This window comes from Gracilinanus agilis, chromosome 3, assembly GCF_016433145.1.
Source record: "Gracilinanus agilis isolate LMUSP501 chromosome 3, AgileGrace, whole genome shotgun sequence".
Classification (NCBI taxonomy): Eukaryota; Metazoa; Chordata; class Mammalia; order Didelphimorphia; family Didelphidae; genus Gracilinanus; species Gracilinanus agilis.
The window spans coordinates 605547446-605562841 of NC_058132.1; the positions used below are offsets into that span (position 1 = coordinate 605547446).

Consider the following 15396-nt stretch of genomic DNA (forward strand, 5'->3'; position numbering starts at 1 on the left):
AAAAATTTTGCTTCTAAGTAGACAGAGTGAACATTAAATAAATTCCTTATAATACCTACATCCCTAACTCTTCTTCCTTCATAATTCATTATTGGGTTCCCACTTTAATTTTGAGCCCAATTTCCTGAGAAAGGGCCCTAAAAATATGTCTGCCTTTTGATGCCACACAAAAGACTTCTACTGCATTTTACAAAGGTCTTTGAGGTTAAAAGAGGCATAACATCTTGAGAGAAGAGTCCTATGTTAGGCATGGGGTGAGGAAGAGCGTGATGACTTAGGCATTTCACTCCACTTTGTATTAAATTAATACAAAGTTTCCCTCTGTATCTAGATAGATACTTATCCATAACAGGGAAGAACATAAAAGACACATAATTCTGACTGAGGCAGCCTAGGCAAAGATGAAGAAGAGGCAGGAAGTGGTATGGTGTCATGTGTGAGGGACAGACAGAAGGTCAGGTTGGCCAGACCTCGGCATGAGGGCAGGAAAATGACAGTGTAGGATAATTCAGAAGGCAGCATAGGATATAGAATAGTATAATAACAGGTTGAGGTAGTGCCCAACATAAGTACTTAATAAATGTTTATTAACTGATTGATTAATTGGAGTAGATTGGAACCATGTTGTAAAGAGATTTAACTGCTAAATAGAGGCATTTAGGAGATGAAATCTAAGAAAGGATCAAGTAGTAATGACCAAGGCATCAAATACTTACACAGAAATTAAGAGTAATAAGCAAGAACTAACAACCTGAACACAAGCTGTCACTTTTTGATTTGAGCTCAGAGCTGTCACTTGCACTTTGGGGGAATGGGACAGATGACAAGAATATGGCTCTGGAGAGAGTTTACTGTACTTTATTCACAAGGCACAAATCTGACAGAAGCACCCAGGAGGCAAAGTGGGTAGAACCCTGGGCCTGGAGTTAGGAAGATCTGAATTCAAATCCAATCTCTGACAATTACTGGCTGTGTAAATCACTTAACCTGTCTGCCTTATTTCCTCATCTGTAAAATAATACATAATATACACAATATAAACTATATTTTACATAAAATACATAGGGCAGGTAGATGACACAATGGATAGAGTTCTAGTTCAAACCTGAGTTCAAATCTGGCCTCAGATACTAGCTGTTGACCCTAGGCAAGTCACTTAACCCTGTTTGCCTCAGTTTCCTCATTGGTAAAATGAACTGGAGAAGGCAATGGCCAGTCATTCTTACATCTTTATCAAGAAAATCCCAAATGAGGCCATAAAGAGTCAAACACAACTAAAACAACTGAGCAACAACAAATATAAACCCTAATAAAAAATGCAAGTATATCAAGTAAGAGAGCCCCTACCTCAAAGAACTTATATTTTAATGGGGAAACAGAACACAGGGGATCTAAAAAGAGGGTAGGAAACTGGACTAAGATTGGTCTGGTTAGAAGTACTAGCTTTTACATACCTTGCTACCATTGAGAATCCAGTCACTTCCATCTTTCTTTGCATTTGTTCTTACTCCCTGTAAGTCACTATAATTGGTAAGGAGAGAAAAAATGAAAAGAAACTAGTGTCATCACTCAGTAAAAATCCAGTGATAAAAACAATGCAAAAATAACTGGTTTAAAAACATGAGTTAATTAATAACTGTGAAGAGTGAATAAAACTCTTTGTCTATTAATCAGCAACTTTTAAGTTAATCAATCAAAAATTTAAGTACCCCTACTTAGTACCTTACCAGTCACTAAATATGAGAGTTCACAAGTCACTTGCTAGAGTGAGTGACAATTCCAGAAGCCATTGCCCCACCCCTGGGCAGTGCTAGGCAAATTGAAAGCCTGCCCTTGGTTCTGGTAAAGGGAAGGGACAGGAAGTGATGTGGAAAAAGGACTATAAAAAGTCCTGAACTTCCTGTCCAAAGGACTTCTCTTTTGAACTTCTCCTTTGGAGTTTGTCTTTGGATTCACTCTGAGTCAGTGAGCTGCAATGAAGGAGGAGACTCTTTCCCTGGATCTTGCAACAGCTGGCTGGATGAGTAGCTGGCATTCTCTTCCTGGCTTTTGGAGATATTGGTTCCAGAGATTCTTGCCTTGGCTTTGGAGGAGGCTACATTGGTGGAACTCTGGCTAAAGACAACACTAGGACCTCTGGCTGAAGATTACTGAGCCCTGCCAGGGTTGAGCCAGACACCAGAGCAGCACTTAAGAGTAGTAGGATAGACAATTCTCTACCTTCTTCTTACATTTTTCCACTTTCACTCTTTCTACCTCTTTGTAAATAAAGCTGCTAAAAATCATTTTGACTTAAGCTATAATATTTTTAAATTGGTGACTACAGCATTACTTTAGAATTCTCATATTTAGCATAAAACTTAAACTCTTACATAACTATGGTGGATTTAAACATGTCTTTAAAGTGCTTTATTAGGGACATAAAGGAAAACACTGCCAACTTCATGTTCCAAAAATTATCAAAGTTGCATCTTCTATTACATTAAAAAGGAGATTTTATATATATACAAACACATACATACACACAGAGTAATTTGCACATTAAAGGGAAATGTCTATGAAAATGGGAAAAATGGGTATAAGGCATATTAGAAAAGTGGAAAAACCTCATTTTTGTCTTTGTATCCTCAGTACCAGTGCAGTACTTGTCACAGCATAAATAAAGATAAATGATTTGATGACATGATGTGAAAGCACTTCCATAAGGCCCAAGTTCAAACCTGACTTTTGAAATCTACTGGCTGTGTGACTTTGGGTAATTCACTTAATCTATGTTTGTCCATCACAACATGGCTCAAAGCTACCCCCTTCAATTAACCAATCAATCTGTAAACATTTATTAAGCACCTATTATGTACCAGGTACTGGGCTAACACCTTTTGGTATTATCCTATATCAATGATGGACGAACTATGGCCCACGGGCCAGATGAGGCCCCCTGAAATGTTCCATCCAGCCATGAGACATTATTCCTAATCTTATGAATACAATGAGTAGGATACAATACAATGAAACTTTGAAAGGGTTTGCCCATCACTGTCCTATATTATTTCCCTGACCTCATACTAAAATCCAGCCAAACTGACTTTCTTTCTTTCTCTCACACATGGCACTATATCTCCTGTCTTTTCATCTTTGCCCTGGCTTTCTCAATTCTATAATTATGGAGAATTTATCTGTAATATTTTCCTACCTATTTCTCAATCCTGGAATGCACTCCCTACCTCCTCAAAGAATTTATTTTCCTTTAAGAAACAGTTCAAGCACTCAAAATTTGGAAGCAAATGAGGGTTGAAGATTCTTTTTGCATGTAGTTATAGTTGCATAAAAACAGTTTTTAAAATACTATTTTGTTTTTTCCCTGGTTGCATGTGGAAATCGTTTTTGACATTCATTGTTTTTTTTTTTAGTTTTGAGTTCTAAATTCTCTCCCTTCCTTCACCCCTTACCTGAGACAGTGGGCAATCTGATACAGATTTTACATTTTAAAAAGTTATTTAAAAAAAGACTATGTGTGATATATGCTAGTTATAATTTTGAAATGATAGTAAAGTCCATATCAAGTTTGTCAAATTTATGTAAATTCTACTTGCTAATAAAAAGAAGAGTTAATACTAAAAATACAGTAGAAGCAACACCTTCTCTGATGTCCTCAGCAGCTAGTGTTGCCTTCTCTTCCAAATACAGTGTATTAAACTAATATAAATGAGGAAAATAATAGCACCTTCCTCATGGGGTTGTTCTGAGGATCAAATGAGATACAACTTGTAAAGCCCTTGGTACAGTGTCTAGAACATTTGTTGTTGCTGTTGTTTGGTCACATCTAGCTCTTCCTGACCTTGTGCACCGCAGCACATCAATATACTGTCTACTGCAGAGGGACTGGAGTGGTTTGCCACTTCCTTCTCTGATGGATTAAGGCAACCGGAGGCTAAAATGACTTGCCCAGGGTCACACAGCTATTAAGTGCCTGAGGATGAATTTGAACTCGGGTCTTCCTGACTTCAGGCCCAGGGTTCTATCCAGTGGGTCATCTAGCTGCCTCTGCCTAGTACATAGTAGGCACTTAATAAATGCTTATTTCCTCCCCCTATTTCATATTTTTTCACAAATTCATTCGGTTTTTCCTTTAGGATTCTCAGCTTCAGAAAGCTCCAGTGGAAGAGGCTAGGAGAGCAGAACACACAAAGGAGCTCTTTATCTGAAAGGCAGCAAGGCTCAGGCTATGTGCGGCCCACAACACTCCCACGTATGGCCTGAACAGGATGAAAATATAATTGGGAAATATTTTTAAAATAATTAAAAATACAATAAAACAATAAATGCTACATTTTATTAAAATAATATCGCACCCTCAAGGAACTTTATGTCTGGATTAATGCTATCCATTTCTATTCATATTTGAAACCAGTGGGTGGAAGAAGGTAGGAAGATCTGGGTTCAAATACTTTCTTGGATACTTTCTAGTTGTATGCCCCTGGACAGGTCGGTTAAGCTCAGTAGTTCTCCACATCCTTATTTGTAAAATGAGGGGTTGGACTCAAAATTTATTCCAGCTCTAAATCCATAATAAATGTTTGTTGACCCAACAATATTATCAATTTGGGAGCAAATTTATGGGTTGTAATGACAGCTTCAAAGGTTGGGAAGGGAAAATCATTTTCCTAAATCTGTGCAATTAGGAATTGCTCCCCAGAACTCCAAATTCCAGCTTCCCATGTTCCTTCTCACATTACATGCTAACGTAGAGAGGATATAAGTTTTGTGTAGCCCTGTCTCTCACTCTCTTTTCCTGAAAATGTGGCTGGGAAAGCTGGCATTATTCAGACTTTTACTTTTGTCTTTTCATTTCTTTTACTTCAAGTGATTATTAATAAATCTTATAAAATACTTGGACTTATTGGATATTAATTTAAATTTCACATTTTTTGGTGAGTCACTACAGAAGATAGAATCCTTGAATTTTTTAAAGAAAGCTTTTGAGTAAAAGAGGGAGAAGATAAATTTTGCTCCTGCTGATAAGCTGCTTTTCGTCGTGCTGAGTTTTTAAAAATTATTATTATTTTTTTAAATTTTTTGCCAGCTGCCCCACTTTGGGGCTCCTGGATAAAAGGGATAAGCCTTTCTGTAGATCCACTGAGGTCACATGTTGCCTTAATGGCTTTTTGTTCCTTTTTGACTTTGTTAATTGTCATATAGATGATGATGGATGGACTCCATCAAACTAGTTGGACAGAACCTTTATACAATCTTTGGAGAATTTAATGAGCTGAAAATCTCTATTGATTTTAAAGGGTCTTCAGAAGTGATTTTCAGATATCTAGTAGCACCACTATCTCTGGCTGATCATTTGCCTGCCTTTCAGTTGTTTGTAACAAGAAGTAAGGGTCCTTTTAAGTAGTTGAAATGAAGTGCAATATTATTGTATTCCCCACCTCCACATTTATAAAAATGTAATGGATGAGACATCAGAAATTATTTTCACTATTGTAATCCTCGCCTCCACATTGCAATGGATGGGACATATAAAGACATGCCTTTTATGGCTATAACAGTCTCATAGCAGAGGAGGGAAGTTTCCCAAGGGGCTTGGTTACCCTGTGATGGATTATAATCTCTTTAGTTTTTCCCATGGGGCTTTGTAACCCCTAGACAGGTTTTTATATTTGTAACTCTTCAGCTTACTCTACCCTTCTGCCAGAATGATCTAGATTCTTGGTGACATTTTAGATCCAAAAGGTTTTCATCAGCAGTACAGAGGATTTTTTTTTTCTGGCTTCTCCTGCCAAATTTTGGAATGATGGCAGTAATAGACTTTGTTAGAAATATCTTCTCCAAGGTTGAAAGATAGGCTAGATCTGGAGAACCTGTGACAAGTATCCATGAGCTTCAAAGGTTTTTTAAAAATGACATAGTAACTCATGTGAATCCTAATGATAGCAGGTTTGTTTGCTATTGTCATTAAGTAGGCTCTTGTGATTTGGGGGGGTTTTGGTACTTCTTTGAATATTCATTGGTTGTTTACTGTTTTAAAGAGCTGTTAATTGGTGAAAATCACGTGCACTCATGCTGTGGATCATGGCTAAGTTAAAAAGGAAATGTATCTCATTTTTGGGTGAGAAATCTTTCTATTGTGCCTCTCCTTGGCTAACACAGTGTGTCGCTGATTGTGAACTATATATTTTTGATCTTTTTAAAAATTTTATCATTGTTTTTCCTTGTAGTTGCAATAGTGTATTTGAGTTTTCTTTCTTCTCTCATTTTTTTGTACTTGAAGCACATGTTACCAGTATTAATGGTTTTTTGATTTTGCACTAGGATAAGTTTAAAATGTCCATTAGCCCTAATGTCAATGCATACCCCAAAGCTTTAGACCAGTGGTTCCCAAACTTTTTTGGCCTACTGCCCCCTTTCCAGAAAAAATATTACTTAGCCCCCTGGAAATTAATTTTTTAAAAATTTTAATAGCAATTAATAGGAAAGATAAATGCACCTGTGGCCATCACCACTCCCCTGGATTGCTTCAGTACCCACCAGGGGGCGGTAGTGCCCACTTTGGGAACCACTGCTTTAGACTATGGAAACCTGCCATTGATTGTTAAATACTATGGACCTTGATTAATAATTGTGTCTGATTCCAGGAGAAGGGATCACAAAAGAGCCACTACACAGTGCCAAGGAGTACAAGGACAAAGAGACCAACCAATCCTGGTGGGATTGATGAGATTTGGTGCCAAGACAGCGGACTTGAACTTATTTTGGGGTTTGAGGAAGTGGCTATTTGCAAAGTCAGACCCAGGATTCCCTTGTGCCAGATTTGGACTTCTACCAAGTACCTCAGTTTGGCTGCCATTTTGGCTCCCCTATCCTTGAGAGCAAAGGTAAAATCAGACCAGGGAATGCTATTTCCCATCTCCTTCAAAATCTAGTTCCTTCTCTCTCTTTTATAGTATAGCAATTTTCTATAGTCCTGGTTGCTGATTGGGTAAGTGCATAATTGCTACTAGAGTCTTATGGGACATAAATTACTTTACTCAGGCCTTGATTCAAGGACCTGTTATGGGTTTATTTTTTCCTTACTTAGAATTTTTACACATGAGACATTGATATTTTATGTTTCATCCAGAAGTTACTTTTTCTCTTTTATTTGTCTTTTTTGATATTTTTGATTTTCTTTTGACAATTGATTCATATACCTCATAATTCAGCCATGTATCCCTGGGTAATCCATGTGTTGGTCAATATCCTCCTTAGGGGGATTGTATTATTGTCATAAAATTCTAGATTTATAAAAATTTTTCTTGTTTGAGAGTAATTTTAGGATAAGAAACTTGCTACCTCCCAAATCAAGAAAGTGAAATGTTAGGAGAAGGGACCATGGAGATGCCTGCAGAAACCATGCACTGCACCAAAAGATCCAGAATGAACTTTGGGATGTGGTGAATTGAACTGTGAGGGGTTGAATGCATTTATTTTGAATGTACACTCTTATGTCAAAGGGGACTTCCCCCTTATTGGCTAGCAATCATTGGTTTTGTTCTCTTTCTCTTTTATTTCCCTCTTATCCCCAGATTATTGTAATTTCCCCTTAGAAAGTACAATATTGTATGTACCTCTGTTAAAGATCTTTAGAGATATAAGTTGGTTATGTAAACTGATTCATGGAAACTATGCATGTAAATCTGGGAGATTTCTACATGCTTGTTTCCCAATGGAATCACAGAGGGGATTGTGTAATTAGGATTTGCTCCCCAGGACTCTAAATCCCAGCTTCCCATGTTCTTTCTCACGTTGTGTGCTAATGTTGGGAGGATACATGTTTTGTATAGCCCCACCTCTTGCCCTCTTTTCCCACAAATACAGTTGGGAAAGCTGGCTTTACTTTTACTTCAAGTGATTATTAATAAACCTTATAAAATATAATATTTGGAGCTTTTGGATATTAATTTAAATTTTATAATACGAAGTATAATTGTTTTCCTTAAACAAACCTGTTAAAACAGGCCCTGAAATTCTTGACAAACAAAGGTCCTCTTCTGGCAAGACTGCTAAGAATGTCCAGACAAAGTCTGATAGCTTACCTTCCTGCCCCAGGTTCCGTCATAGCGATGGCCCCAATACATTTGCCAGCAGTCATCTCTGGGATAAATCGTTTAATCTGTTCTTCTGACCCATAGTTTGCAATATAGGGCATGGCAATGTCTGAATGAAGAGCAAATCCTGGGCCTGTACAATTTGAGTATGCTCTTGGAAAGTATGAGGATAGAGAGGGAGGGAAAAAAATAAGGAGAAAAAATGTAAAGTCTAGATATTTAAAATTTTAAAGTCTTCTAGTGTTGCTTGATTCTGATATTAATTTAAAAAAATATTTTGATGGATCTATGATCTCACATGAGTCCTTCCCTCCAACTATGAAAAATATAACCCATTTAGAATTACCCAATGTTCTTCCATATATCGAGTTATTGTGTGGATATCATTTGGTCATCCATCAGTTATCCCATTCTTTCTCACTCTATAACTGGGCCATATTAGTTTTTACTTCTGTTCATAAAATTTTTGATATAAATAATTTTTAAGGATCAAATGCCAGTCTTATAAATGGATTTCCATGAATACTTGACTAAAATATTTTTGATAACAAATTTCATTGTCTAAAGTTTGAACAATTTAGAAGATACCATCTCCTTCCCTGCCCTCTCCCCATCCCCATGGTCAAGTAATATAATCAGAGCGCTCTCATTTCAAAGGAAATGATATTAATGGCTGTAAGTAGATGAGGAGACAATGTGTTCTGCCTAGTGTAAAAAGCACTCAACTGAGAGCCAGAAACCCTAGGTTAATGGTAGAGCTTCATCACCAAGTGACCATGGATAAGTCACAAAGCATTTTTGGGTCTCAGTTCCCTTATCAGGAAAATAAAGGAATTACAATAAATGATGCCTAAGGTCTTTTCCAGCTCTAGCACACTGGGATTTAATATTCATCACAGAAATATCAATCAATATACTTAGTAAATAAAAATACAGTCCAAACACTTACTGTTCCTCCCAGGCAACGGCCATGGAAAGCACATCTCCACCAACACCACCACATTTCTCTGCAATGTTGATGCCCAACAGTCCTTGTTTTCCTGCTTTTTCCCAAAGTTCCCTACTTACCTCTCCAGCTTTTTCCCACCTACAAATCAAAGAGTTAAGAATTAGAGAACTTCCCATTCCCCAGATCATTAGACCTTCTACTTTATCTTCTATTGGAGTCAATCTGTTCCTTGGCTGACACCTTATACAATCTCTGGTGCTGTCTTCCCCTATTCTTCCCTGCCCCCCCACCTTCTCTCCTCTCTTTCCTCTTCTCCTATAGACATGTTAGGCCTGGCTAGCACTCAATAGAAAAGACAGGCAATGATTGACCCTGCTGATAGTCTTTTAATTAAATAAAGTACTATTCTTTTGTCTGGAGGTTGAGCATCAGAGGATGTAGTCCCAAAGTAGGAAGGATTTGAGACAAAGCTTGAGATAGGGCAGGAAAAAAAGCAAAGAATCCTGTTCTACTGTCCTTTCAGCTAGAGAAAAGGAAGGCAAGTGAGCCTACAACATGGCTTCCAAGAAATGGAACACTAAGAAATTCAGGCCTGTATCTATGACTTAAATTAACTAACACAACTGCTAGTGGTATATATGCTAACTGCCTTCTTAGATAAAAAAAATCCCACTGATTCTTATCATTTATTAGAAAACGAAGAGTTATTAATCGCTCCGGGAACAGGAGAACATAATAAAAGATATAATGGAATATCACTGCCAACATAAAAAAATGATAAAAAGATTGGTTTCAGAGTAAACTGGGAAGATTTATATTAACTTGTGCAGAGAAGAAAACCATTTATAAATGATGGAGAAAGCCATCAGAGTGATTTTTACATGGTGGAAAAACAATAAGAACAAACTCACAAAAGATCTTTGAACCAAACTGAATAATTCTGGTCTAGCTCTTCATCAACAACAGGGTACTAACCAACAGCCAGGCAACACTCCGAAATGACTGTGTAACATAGGTCCAAAACATATAACATAGACCCATTTAAGGAAAGTATACCCAAGTCACATCTAAATTCATGACATTCCAAATATATGCAAAAATTATCTTATTTACTCTGTGTGATATGGAATAACTTCCTCTTGAAAGAACTTCCGGACACTTTCCCTGAAGATGTCATGGTCCGAAGAGAAGATTCTTCTGATGCCAATATCTGTGAAGCTTTTGGCAGAAGAACTTTCTAGACGACCTTCCCCTCCTGCATGGGAGGACCTAAAAAGAAAACATTTCAAAAACCCATTGGCAAATCTGCTTTATGTAGTCTGAGACTTTCCCCCCCCAAACAGGCATTCACAGCTTCATTAAACCATGAGAAGTTATGCCTTTTCAGGAAAGTCACTTCAGAAACAGAAAGATAATGTGCTGGATGGGATCCATGTGTAGGTATATAATGATAATAATAAATGTAATCTTAACAAAAACTCGAATTTATATTGTGACTGAAGATTTGTAAATCACTTTACATTTGCTATCTTATTTAATCCTCATTACCATAGTAGGAAATATATGTTATTTGTTATCCCCATTTTATAGATGAGGAAACAGGCCAACATAGGCTAAGTGACTGGCTCTGGGGCACACAGCTTAAGTGTCTAAAGTAAAATTTGAATTTCAGCATTTCCTGATTCTAAGTTTAGCACTCAGTCCACAGTATCTATTTACCTAAATTTAAATACACACATACATACATGTATATATAGATACTTATTTATATACAGAGAGAGAGATAAAAGATAGATAAGATAGACTGATTTGCAGTGAGATGGAGAGTAAGGGAGAAAAGGATTTGAAAAGGAACTTTACAGAGCACCTGGGCCCAAACTAGTAGGATCACTTTCAAAAATAATAAAGTCAGTTTCTGACCGATATGTCAAAGTTCACCTTTGAAATTTTATGGAGATGGGTGTAATAATCGTTCTGTGTTCCTGTACACTGCTGGGGAAGGGCAACTCCTCTGCACTAGTGGAACTGATTCCTCACTGGGAGTTCCCTAAACCAATGAAATCAAAGGAAGAAAAAAATCTAGGAAGAAAAAAAAAGAACATAAGTGGAGGTTTTAAAGATAAAAAGGTGAGAACTGTAAGGCAGACTTCCTAGAAGATTCAGGCCAGATTTCTATTCAAAGGTAACTGAGAGCAGTTTTGCCCATGTCAGGGGAAAGAGACAACAAAATTAATGTGAGAGACTAAGGGAAAATGTCTCTTTTTCATTCTAAGAAATGAACTTAAAGCACCTGGCCAATTTTGCCCCAGGAAAGAAACTATGTTTTAAAAATTGCTACACCTAAGTTTGCATAGGCTACACCCAAAGTAAAGAAAGCAAAAAGCAGCTGATTTACATGATGAGAAGAGCAAGTTCTGCAAGATAATTGGGTAACCCTATTAAACTTTATTCACTGACTGTAAAAGTTTAAAAAAAAATCAATTTAATTAATTTTAAGTAAGAGTCAACTATATGTTGTGCAAGCCACTGAAGATTTGTTTGCTTCTGACTGGATTTACTGATTTCATTGGCACAGGGGACTTTTCTCTGAGGCAGCAAGCCCCTCTCCGAACCAAAGCAGCTACTCCTGGGCAATTTATTATTTTTTTTACTTCGAGAGTGCACAGAGAATTTTAAATCCGTAAGCTAACAACTGTCTGAGGCTGGGATTGGGGAGGATCCAGGTCCAAATACCCTTTTTCTTACCTTCCCCACCCTCCATTTCCCTCATCACTTCTTCCCCTTGCAGTGGGAACAATGATCAAAGCAGTTGTGCCATAACTTGCAGAAAGGTAGCGTCACATAAACCAATTTGAACTCCCTAGACTAAAACTTCCCTCTTGGGCCACCACTCTCCACCAGGAGTCTTTCTCCAATCAGAATAGAAGATCCTGCATGGCACGCACACACGTGTATGTATATTTGTATCCCAAGGTTTAGCTTTTTAAAAATTCTTTCTCATTTGTGCATTTCATTTCTTTCAGGTTTCTAAGACTTTGAAATCAGTCCACTGTGCTGAAATGCCTCTCAAGGTCCCGAGGCTACAGAGACCCCCAAATGCCTCTAAAGGCCCAGAGACTACAGAGATTCCCAAATGCCTCTAAAGGCCCAGAGGAAATGGAGATCCCCAAATGCCTCTCAAGGAACAGAAGTCACAGAGACCCCAAATGCCTTTCATGGAACAGACTACAGAGAATCCCAAATGCCTCTCAAGGTCCAGAGACTACAAAGACCCCAAAATGCCTCTAAAGATCTAGAGCAGTGATTCCCAAAGTGGGCGTCACTGCCCCCTAGTGGGTGCTGCAGCAATCCAGGGGGATAGTGATGACCACAGGTGCATTTATCTTTCCTATTAATTGCTATTAAAATTAAAAAAAAAATTTCCAGGGGGCTAAGTAATATTTTTTCTGGAAAGGGGGTGGTAGGCCAAAAAAGTTTGGGAACCACTGATCTGGAGGATACAGAGATTCCGAAATGCCTCTGTAGGCCCAGAGGATACAAAGACCCCCAAATGCTTCTCAAGGAATAGAGGTAACAGAGACCCCCAAATACCTCTCAAGGAACAGAAGTCACAGAGACCCCCAAATGCCTTTCAAGGTCCAGAGACTACAAAGACCCCAAAATGCCTCTAAAGATCTATACAATACAGAGACCCCCAAATGCCTCTCAAGGAACAGAGACTACATAGAACCCCAAATGCCTCTCAAGGCTCAGAAGATAGAGACCCCCCCAAAAGCCTCTGAAGGTCCAAAGACTACAGAGAGACCCAAGTGCCTCTGAAAGGTCCAGAGGATCCAGAGACCCCCAAACTAATAAGTCCTGCCCTCAGAGAACAAGGGAATACCACAAAAAGAAGTATAATACTAGATAAAATATGGTGAGGGACTGTTGTGTGCAATTCTGGGTGAGGCTATCCCTGTACCTTTGCAGGGATTCCATGCTTTGCATCTGCACACAACAGTGACAAATGAGAGAAAGGAGAAGAATCCAGATAAAGTAGGAGGCACAAAGAAGCTAGGGCCATCAGTGAATCAATCAAGCCTACTAAGTGCCAGGTACTGTGATAAGCATATCAGGAGAGGAAGTGCAAGATTCTGAAAAACTGAAAAAGGAAATGTTTTCCAGGCACAGGGGCAAGTGGGTGGCTCAGTGATGGAGTGCTGAGTTTGGAGTCAGGAAGACCCGAGTTCAAATTTGGCGTCAGACTTGTATTAGCTATGTGATCCTGGAAAAGTCAATGAATCCCGTTTGCCTCAGTTTCCTCATCTGTAAAAAGATTTGGAGAGGGTAATGGGAAACCGTTCCAGTATGTTTGCTAAGAAAACTCCAAAGAGGGTCATGAAAAGCTAGATAAGATACAACCATTTTCAAAAACTTCCAGACTGAATAGAACTCACCTCAGAATAATAAACCATTATTATTAATTCCTCCTCATGGAACCTTCTCAAAAAGATGAGAATGATGGGGCAGTTAGGTAGCCCAGTGGATAGATAGAGCACCAGGCCTAGAGTCAGAAGGATCTGGGTTCAAGTTTGATTTGAGCACTTTCTAAGCTGTATGACCTTAGGCAAGTGATTTAACCCCTTCATCTGGCCCTTGTCCCTCTGCCTCACATTTGTTACTTGGACAGAAAGTAAAGGTAAAAAAAAGACACGGGAATGAAATAATACCTGACCTTACCCAGCACTCTCAGGAACAAGAACAAGTGGGATACCTCGTTCACCTAAAAGCCAGGTCTAGTGAATTCTACATTTGAGTGTAAGCGGGGCCCAGAGAGCCCTTCCGTAGGATGTTACACTGTCTGACTATAGAAAGAAGGCCCAATGGTAGCGGCTCCCAAAGCAGCCTCTGGGGGCTTTGGAGGGGAGAGATGAGGTTATTTTCACATCTGATACAGAAAAGATTGACAGTCATTGCCGTCATAAACAAAAAAGTCTTTTTCTTTTTTTTTTTTTTTGGGGGGGGGAACCTCCATAATTTAAAGAAAGTAAGGCAAAGAGTTTGAGAACAGCTGGGTATTTAGATGGGTTGATAAAAACCACGCTTCCCTCAGGGCATTCCCCTAGGGAGGCCCCGGGTTTCCTCCTACAGGGATCCCCACTCACCCCCTCAGAGCCAAGCCACGATCGGTAGGCAGTCAGGCAGAACACAGTTTCAGCGCCTACTACGTGGCTCACCATCCTTTGGGGCAGCCTAAGGCTCTTCTCCATTTGAGGCATCCCTCCCGCTTTGGGGCTCCAAGAGGCTGCAGGCGCTCCGTCCTGCTCCGAGCTGCGAGAGGACCCGGGCCCCCAAGCCCCCCAGCCACGAAGGCGGCTTTTGCCCGGAGGCGGCCCAAAAGAGCTACATTTAGCAGCGGCTGGGCAAAGGGAAGCTTGGCCCCCAGGCTTCGGTCACTGACAAAGGAAGCCAGAATTCATGACCGCGGTCCGCAGGAAAGGAGGCCAAAGTTCACGTCTCGACTGAGGCTCTTCCAAGTTGGGGAAAGGAGGCCAAAGTTCAACTTCCCGACGGGCCGTGCCCCCAGAGGGGGGGTGGGGGGTGGGGTCTGGTTCCTGCTCTACAGCTGGAGAAAGGGACAGACATCTACACTGTCAGAGCCGCTTCCTCAAGCGGAGCGGCGACCACCCGACACTGCCTCCCGCTAGGAGCGGAGCGCGCGGCCCCACAGCTGGCGCGGAGATGGCGGGGGGCAAAGCTCTCCCCGCTGCCCACGCTAGGAAAGTCACTCGCGCCCCGGCGGGGATGGGTAGAGGGCGGTTGGTCCCGAGTAGTGCCCAATGCTCAGGCATTGCTCCGCACTAAAGACGGGATCCCACAAACTTCCCTTTTCCGAGGGGCTGCGATTCCCACCCCCCCCTTCAACTTCTCCTCACCTACCCCCGCCCCCAGACAGGCCTTGGCAAGGCACTCGCCTAGTATTCGGGACGGGGCGGAGCAAAGACTGTGTGGTCTGGCGGCTCCAAGCTCGGAGGGACCTGCAGAACAGCCGAGAGGTCATGGTCAGGTTTAAGTTGCGCTGAAGAGTTCTCAGAGAAAGGCCGACCTCGAAGCGCTCTTATCCTGTCCCCCGCTGGGCGGGGTGCGAACCGAGGCGCCCTCTAGCGACCAGCCGGGATCCGTCCCGAGGACCCCGTCCCCTGCACCGCTCCACCCAGCCATCCCAGGAAAACCAACCTGATTCCCCAAGCCACATCCTGAGCTCTGGGGTCCCTGCTCTCCGGCCTCCTCGAGGCCCCAGTATCACGTCCGTAAAACCCAACGCCCCTTACAGGATTGCCTTCAGTGGTTCCAATTTCGTATTAAATAGCAGAA

General features: G+C 40.4%; 1 protein-coding gene across 1 annotated transcript in view; it reads right to left on the reverse strand.

Moving 5' to 3' along the window:
- The window catches only part of ACADL (acyl-CoA dehydrogenase long chain), a 54626-nt gene extending 39544 nt beyond the window's left edge, over positions 1-15082 (reverse strand). Inside the window, exons 1-5 of the mRNA XM_044670728.1 lie at positions 14958-15082; positions 10156-10311; positions 9043-9180; positions 8082-8246; positions 1455-1521 (exon numbers count right to left, since the gene is read on the reverse strand). Coding sequence (XP_044526663.1) covers positions 1455-1521; positions 8082-8246; positions 9043-9180; positions 10156-10311; positions 14958-15082 — 651 coding nt within the window. The remainder of the gene's footprint in view (positions 1-1454; positions 1522-8081; positions 8247-9042; positions 9181-10155; positions 10312-14957) is intronic.
- Positions 15083-15396: the final 314 nt, after the last annotated feature.